The 8,360-nt window shown below is 49.3% G+C and overlaps 1 protein-coding gene across 1 annotated transcript; it reads right to left on the reverse strand.

Moving 5' to 3' along the window:
* Positions 447 to 4,388, reverse strand: LOC8085661 (cytokinin dehydrogenase 5). The gene is made up of 5 exons (XM_002458537.2): positions 3,605 to 4,388; positions 3,284 to 3,411; positions 2,699 to 2,974; positions 2,039 to 2,310; positions 447 to 1,037 (listed from the first exon to the last, which is right to left on the reverse strand). The coding sequence occupies exons 1-5, from the start codon at positions 4,239 to 4,241 to the stop codon at positions 704 to 706; spliced, it is 1,647 nt and encodes a 548-aa protein (XP_002458582.1). The 5' UTR covers positions 4,242 to 4,388; the 3' UTR covers positions 447 to 703.

Here is an 8,360-nt window from a genome sequence, read left to right on the forward strand (position 1 = left end):
GCACTTTATACAATTATTGTCCAATCATAGACTAACTAGGCTTAAAAAATTTGTCTCACAAATTACAAGCAAACTATACAATTAGTTATTTTTTATCTATATTTAATGCTCCATTTATGCGTCAAAATATTTGATATTACGGAAAATCTTGAAAAAAATTTAATTTTTTTTTTGGAATTGGCCTTAGCACTGGTATTTAGGCCTTGTTTAGTTCAAAAAAATTTTAGGAAATCGAAATTGTAGCACTTTCGTTTTTATTTGACAAACATTGTCCAATCATAAAGTAACTAAGCTTAAACAATTTGTCTCGTGATTTACAGACAAACTGTGTAATTAGTTTTTATTTCCATCTATATTTAATGCTCCATGCGTGTGCTGCAAGATTCAATGTGATAGGGAATCTTGAAAAGTTTTGGGTTTTTGGGTGACCTAAACAAGGCCTACCATAGAGCAAAAAATAACTTTTGCCACATTCATATTTGACTCCCCTGTACATAATCAATCGCAGCAGTGATCAACCACTCGCATTTGTACATCAATCAACCGGAGCTAACTAATACTAACAAGAAACTAAATAATCCTGTATGGTTACTGCTGTAGCTACTATACCTAAACTAAACGCACCTACTAATTAATTATTAGTAATGCACCTAGCTGCTCGGTTTTTTTTTTCACCATCAAACAGCCCTCATTCTATCAACGGCTACGAGTCGGCCACGAGCGGCGTCGAGCCGGGCGGCCGGAAGATGCCCTGCCCGGTGGCCAGGATGGCCCTGGGGTCGAACTCGGCCTTGAGCCTTTGGAACCGCTCCCACCTGGCGGCGCCGAAGTGCTCCGCCCACTCGTGCTGCGCCTTGTGGTTGGGCAGGTACTGCTTGGCGCTGATGCCGGCCTCCGCGCAGAAGTCGAGGATCCGCTGGTTCTGCCGCACCAGCGCCTCCAGGCTCTCCGGCGCGCCCGGCAGCGCCGACCGCAGGAACGCCACCAGGTAGAACACCTCCTCGTCCGGGGTCACCACCGAGCTCCTCGGGTCCCACCTGCACGCGCGCACCAGCAAACAAGCACACACACGGTCAGCTCACGGTCCAGTACACATTTCTTTCACAACTGCAATTGCTAGGTTACCTAATCGACTCTGAAAAAAAAAAGGTTTGGAATATGGACAGCAGAATAAGTATGGAAAAAGCAGCGGGTTTTATAGCAGGATCGTCTGATGATTCTGATGATACGGCTTTTTAGGCTGGTTGTGTAGTATACTTATTATGCGCTGAAGCTGAAAAGCAACAAACAATTGGTGCATCTACCTGGCCACTGACGCCCAAAACAAACAAAGTAAAAGGCGATCGGGTCGGGTCTCGGCTAAGGAATTCCAATTCTGACCGCGCCCCAGCTCGTTGCGCCCTGGAAAGCTCTCCCTCCCGGCGCCGGTTTAAAAATGGCTGGTCGGCGCCACCAGCCGCGTCCGAGATTGAATAGGGCCGTGTCGCGCAAGTGCGCGGTATGTCCGCGGCCATCCATTCAATCAGGCGCCAGATTCGGCTCACGCAGCTCGGCAATTGATTAATCCGCTGTGTGCTGGTGATTTGTGTTGCGTGCGTGGCGCCCAATCATGGCACACTCGATCGCGACACATGATGAGAGCCCTGAGCGAGCCGCCGCCGCCGCCACCTGCGCTGCGCGTGCGGTGTGTGCGCCCTGCGCCGCATGTGAGGGAGCCGGGCGGCGCCGTCGGACGGCGCGGGAACGTGGCGTGGCGGCTCATGTGCTGTCCCCGTGTCCCGTGCGCTGCATCTGCATGTGGGATGGGTGGAACGGAAGGTTGGTTGGAAGCGCGGGCGGGGGCCGGGGCCGGGGCTGGGACGGCGACGGGCGACCGCGACGCGCCGCCCTCCGCGCCCGCGCGCACGTGGTGGCAGATCGATGAGCTAGCGCACGCAGCCAGCCAGCCAGCCAGCCAGCCAGGAGATGATGATGCGATGCGTCTCCGAGGAGGAGTAGCGCTTGACTTGTGATTCCTGTGTGGTGTGGGTTGACTTACTTGTGCTTGTTCATGGGGTAGATGAGGATGGGGCCGCCGGCGCCGGCGGTGCGTCCCCCAAGCACGCCACGGAAGACGCCGCGGTCGAAGTCGGCGATGCGGGACGCCGGCACGAAGAGGTTCAGCCACGGGTGCGGCACCTCCCACATTCCCTTGGCGCGCAGCTTCAGCTCCGCCTTGTGCACGCGGTCAAGGAAGTCCACGTACGGCAGGTCCGTCGTGAACACCGTGCCAGGGAGGAAGTTGAGCTCGCCCAGCAGCGCATCCACATCCTGAATCCATCAAAGACAACAAAAATTCGAAATTTCCTTTTAGTAACGTACTTATATACGTATTGCTTCTCCGTGCTGCTGTTTGCTACTGCGGCGGCGGCTGCTGCTGCTGCAAGATACTAAAATATTGCTTTGCCGATGGAACAATATCTAGTAGCACTCTACACATCTGGGCTTCAATTAGTATATACTATACTGCTATTATTATACGGCCTAAACCAGCTATTACAACTAACTGAAAGCATGGCTCTCCAATGATTAGCTCCTGGCTCGCCGCCCTAAAATGGGGGCGGTTTCTTTGTTTTCATTTCCCAAACCGAACCATGTCAGAGCACGTCATATAAAGAAAGAAAGGCGGCGGCGAGGGCGAAGGCGACGGCGGACGGACCTGGTCGACCGACCCGGCGGTGTCGTCGTCGTAGTTCTTGGTGACCTCGAGGCAGTAGAGGACGCCGGAGTGGTGCTTGAGCGAGCTGAGCTTCACCGGGTTCTGCGGCGAGAAGAAGGAGGACCTCCAGTTGTTGATGAGGCCCTCGGCGGCGACGACGAAGCCCTCCACGTAGTCGAACCGGCGGCCGCCGCTGCCGCTGCCGAGGGAGATGAGGCGCTCCTGGTCCGCCGTGAACTCGGTGAAGTTGGAGTAGAGCGCCCGGATCCACCGAACCTGCAACAACCAGCCATGCATTAATTCCGGACGTTAATTAGCTTCAATTCTCCTTAGATTACATACAGTCCCGATTAATTAGCACAGGAATAAAATCTTGCGAAAGATCCCAGGAGCTAGACAAAAAACCGGACGAGATGACGACGACGGCTAATCGGTGAGCTGAGCAGGGGGGGGCAAGTTGATCGGCGACGGGGACCCAGGGATCGATGCAAGTGATGATCAGTGTGCCCGGCTGCAGGGAGGTCGAGATCGAGAGAGAGAGAGAGAGAGAGAGAGAGAACAGAATGTTGTTGCTGTGGCTGTTACCCTTTGGGGAGCACGCTCCAGGGCGATGCGCGCCCGCGTGATGATGCCGAACTGGCCCAGCCCGCCGAGCGCGCCGAAGAATAGGTCCGGGTTCTCCGTCGCCGAGCAGGTCACCACCTCTCCCTTCCCTGCCAACGCCCAACGCACGTGTGTCAGTCAGTCAAGTCAGTTCATTGGGCGGTCCAGAGAGCGAGCGTCTTGCATGTACGCGTCGTCTCGTCGCGCGTGGGGTGCGGGGCAATCAAGGGGCCGGGCATGCAGCAGGAAGCTTGGGATGGAATTTTGGATGGCCATGGCGAAAACGGCTGCCCGGCTACCGACCTGTGACGACGTCGAGCTCGTAGACATTGCTGATCTGTGGCCCGTGGTGGAACGCCTGCCCGCTGATGCCGGCGTTGGAGAGGGTGCCGCCAACGGACAGGTAGAGGTAGTCCGTCCACGACCGCGGCGCGAGCCCGCCGTGGGAGAGCGTCCAGTTGAGCACGTCGATCCACAGGTCGCCGCCCCAGACGTCCACGTAGTGCCCGCCCAGCGCCGGCGAGTACACGGGCAATGCCCGCGCCCGCGCCCGCGCCGCGGCGCCGGGCCCGTGGCTCATGTCCACCACCACGCCGCCGGGGGCCTGCGCCTGCCCGCTGATGGAGTGGCCGTGGCCACGCGCGGAGACGCGGAAGCCGCGCGCCGAACCGAACGCGGCGCGGACCAGGCCCGCCACGTCGCCGGCCACGCGCGGCTGGAACACCGCCATGGGCTCGACCTCGGCGTCGGCGGCGCGGGCGAGGCCCCCGAAGTCGCGCGACGCCTCGGCGATGTCGGACGCGTCGACGCTGAGGCGCCCGCCGCCGACGTCGCCGCCTCCGAGCTGCAGAAGCTCCGCGGGCGGCTCCACCGGCAGCCCCACGGTGGTGATGAGGGAGGAGACGAGGAACAGCGGCATGAACATCAGGCACCGCGCCATTGCTATATGTGTCCTTCACTAATCACTCCGGCCGTGTGTGCTTCTTGGAGTTGGAGGTGCTACAGCTACCTGAGCCTGAGGACGGGAGAGAGGAAGAGGATGAAGTATTCAAGTGGTGTGCGGTGGTGGCGAAGGGGGCGTATTTATAGGCTGCTGGAGGCTGGAGGAAGGCGGTGGCGGCTTGCTGGTAGCGGGGGGATTAATTAGGCAAAGGATTATTAGGGGGGGAGACCGAGGAAGATAGGAGAGAGAGAGAGAGAGAGAGAGGTGGGGGTGACGAACTGACGATGTGTCGAGGGGAGGGAACAGAGAACACGGACGGGACGGACGGGGCCGCGACCCGGGCGCCGGGAATAAACAATTCCGGAGGCCGGAGGCCGGAGGCGCGTCATGACTCATGCACATTCCGTCCCTGCGAGACTTTCACTTGCCGCCCAATTTCTTTAGCTATTGACTGGGCTAGTGGAGTACTTGGCCGGTGCGCTGAGCTGGGACGAATCCTGCCCCTTCCTGATAAGGATCGCTTCGGACAGTACAAATCTTGTACAAGAATTTTTCATAAAAACGTACATAGTATATACATTTAGAGTCTGATTAGATCGACCAACTAAACTTTAGATAGCTAAATTTAGCTGATAGAGATCTAAACGGTCCAGCTAAAGTTTAGTTGACTTTGTTTCAACCCACCGAAACTCAACTAAAGTTTATTAAGTCCAGAGGTTTAGTTGAAAGAAGTTTTAACTGGCTGAAGTTTAACTTTCAAATTTTAGTTAACTAAAAATTAGTTTGGTGGATCCAAATAGGACCAGATGAGAAACTTTCTTGCCTACAAGTTGTGATCACTTGTTCCAAAAAGAAGTTCGATAAAAGATAACTAGTGCAAATTGACTTGACTGTGGAGAGGGACAGAGTCTGTAGTCCATGGTTATTTATAAGATTATTTGTATGGCAAAGTTATACTAGCATATTAAAGTATTAATTTCTTCTTATATTAATATATCTTTTTGGAAAAAAGTATTTCTTTTCCCCAATATAAAACCTGATTTTTCTTCCACCTGATCTTAGCCGTGATCCTACACAACTATAGTTTTCTCTATCTCCGACGAGGATCCATGGATAACTAGGATTAGGGTTTGATTTACAGAATTTGCAGTTATAGTTTTGGGTTAAGATTTGCCAGATTGGAGTCCTATAAAAGTGTAGAGCCGTAGAGGGAAGGTAGTAGGCAATGGAGCTAGTTAGTGGATACTACGGCCTTGTTTGGTTCCAAATTTTTTTGCAAAACAGGCACTGTAGCATTTTCGTTTGTATTTGATAAATATTGTCCAATCATGCACTAATTAGGCTCAAAAGATTCGTCTCGTCAATTTCGAACAAACTGTGCAATTAGTTTTTATTTTCATCTATATTTAATACTCTATATATGCGTCTAAAGATTCGATGTGACGAGGAGTGTGAAAAATTTTGCAAAATTTTCTAGGAAATAAACAAGGCCGTACTGCTACGCAGCAGAGTTGTACAAGGTAATTGGTTAGAAGGTTCCCTCGAAATGGGAGAACTTAATTTGACTACTGGTTAGCGGTGATAGACTTGATGGCAGAAGCCATTTATTACAAGAATAGGTTGATGATTGGGGCGACCGAGAAGAAAAGCACACCGAGTCAAGGGCCTGTTTAGTTTCCACCAAATTTTTTTCAAAATTTCTCATCACATCGAATCTTACGATACATGCATCGAATATTAAATATAAATAAAAATAAAAACTAATTAAACAGTTTGTCTATAAATGGCGAGACGAATCTTTTAAGCCTAGTTACTCTATGATTAAACAATATTTGTAAAATAAAAACGAAAGTACTACAGTAGTAAAATCTAAAAAAAATTCGCAACTAAACAAGGCCTAAGATCAAAGTGGTGTTCGCTCGAGATGAATTTAAACCACAGCGGAGTGGTTCCACGAGGTAACTATGAAGCGAAACGCTAAGGCACTCGCAATGCAAGACTCTATCACAGAGTTCAAGACAATTAATTACATATTATTTATGATATTTTGCTGATGTGGCAGCATATTTATTGAAGAAAGATGTAGAAAAAATAAGACTCCAAGTCTTATTTAGACTTCAAGTCCACATTGTTCGAGGTAATAAATAACTTTAGACTCCATAATTAAGTCTGCATTATGAGTGTCCTGTATATTTTCCCACCCAAAAAATTTTCATCCATTCCATCGAATTTTTGTCCACATGCATAAAACATTAATGTAGATAAAAAATAAACTAATTACACAGTCTGGTTGAAAATCGCGAGACGAATCTTTTAAGCCTAATTAGTGCATGATTAGCCTTAAGTGTTAAAGTAACCCACATGTGCTAATGACAATTCAATTATGTTTAATAGATTTGTCTTGCAGTTTCTAGACGAGCTATGTAATTTGTTTTTTTTTATAAGTTTCTAAAAACTTCTACCGACATTCTTCCGACACATCCAATGTGATACCTAAAAAATTTTAATCTCCAATCTAAACAAGGCCTAAAAAGCTATAGCCAGAAGTCCACACACCTCTTTTAGTGTTGCCAAACATCCCAAAAACTGAGGGGGGATGACATATAGTAGAATGGAGAAGCGCATCTCATCATCGATTCATAGAAGAAAAAAAAGCTTTTCCAACCTTCATACTAATATTTAGCGTATGATAAATTAACTTGTGGAGAGGGGGAAAAATGTAGATATCCTCCCGCATTGTTTTCACGCCGTTGATGATGACTATGTAGAGGTAGCCATTACATGAGTATACGTTTCCTGCCGCCATGTGCAAACTGTGACGGAGCTTTTCAAGTGAGGAATTCCCAGCGCCGAGGGAGACGGTTGAGACGAGAGCACTGACTCACAACCAAAAGAGAGATCCTTCGTCCGGCTTCCGTATCTTGACCAACCTTTTAGGACCGCGTCCATGTCCGTCCGTCCTCATCCCGCCGGAGGCATGCAGATGGGGAGAATCTACAGCGACCAGCCGACCAACCTTTAACCGGCACCCGGCTAATAATGCATTTATCTCTCTGCTAGGCGTCACCTGCTTTCCTGGCGAGGCAGGCTGCCGCAGGAATTTACCGAAGTACGTGCTACGAACCAAATCTTCAGTGGAAATCGTGCAATAGCTAGGGCTTGTTTAGTTCCAAAATATTTTGTAAAATATGAATAGTACTAATTTTGTTTGTATTTGGGCCTTGTTTAGTTCCAAAATTTTTAGCAAAATGAGCACAGTAGCAATTTCGTTTGTATTTGACAAATATTGTCCAATCATGGACTAACTAGGCTCAAAAGATTCGTCTCGTCAATTTCGACCAAACTGTGCAATTAGTTTTTATTTTTATCTATATTTAATACTTCATGCATACATCTAAAGATTCGATATGACGGGAAATCTAAAAAATTTTGTAAAATTTTTGGAGAACTAAACAAGGCCTTGACAAATATTGTCCAATCATAGACTAACTAGGCTCAAAAGATTCGTCTCGTCAATTTCGACCAAACTGTGTAATTAGTTTTTATTTTCGTCTATATTTAATACTGTATGCATACGTTTAAAGATTCGATGTGACGGGAAATCTGAAAAAAAATTTTGGGAACTAAACAAGGCCTAGGCACTACTCGTTTCAGGCGTGATGATTTCGGTGGTCAACATATCGTCTCGGGTTCACCACTGATTTTCTTCATCTTCACCAATCACCACCGCTTTTTAATTCATTCCTTCCCCTATGTCTATATACTATGGCCTATGGGCATGCTACACTATAGACAATATCGAACGGCAGACCGATCAGGGCAGAACCGCAGGAGCACGCGTTTCGAGGAAAAAAATCGCCAAAGTGTCGTCTCCAGGCACAGGCCGGATCGACTGCACAGGATCGCGTCAAGATTTCGTCTCTTTTTTGCTTTCTGCCCCGTCGCTAGAGTAGAGTAGCGTGCGTGCAAAACCGAGAGCCATGGTTTTCGAGGTGCTAGGACATGGTTTTCGTTTGAAAGAGAGGGCTAGAGAGGTGAAGCCGCCGCCCGGCGTGCCATGCATGCATGCTGCCTTGTGACGCGCGAGTCACCGAGCTGAGAGGGAATTGAAGACCC

This window comes from Sorghum bicolor, chromosome 3 (assembly GCF_000003195.3).
Source record: "Sorghum bicolor cultivar BTx623 chromosome 3, Sorghum_bicolor_NCBIv3, whole genome shotgun sequence".
Lineage (NCBI taxonomy): Eukaryota > Viridiplantae > Streptophyta > Magnoliopsida > Poales > Poaceae > Sorghum > Sorghum bicolor.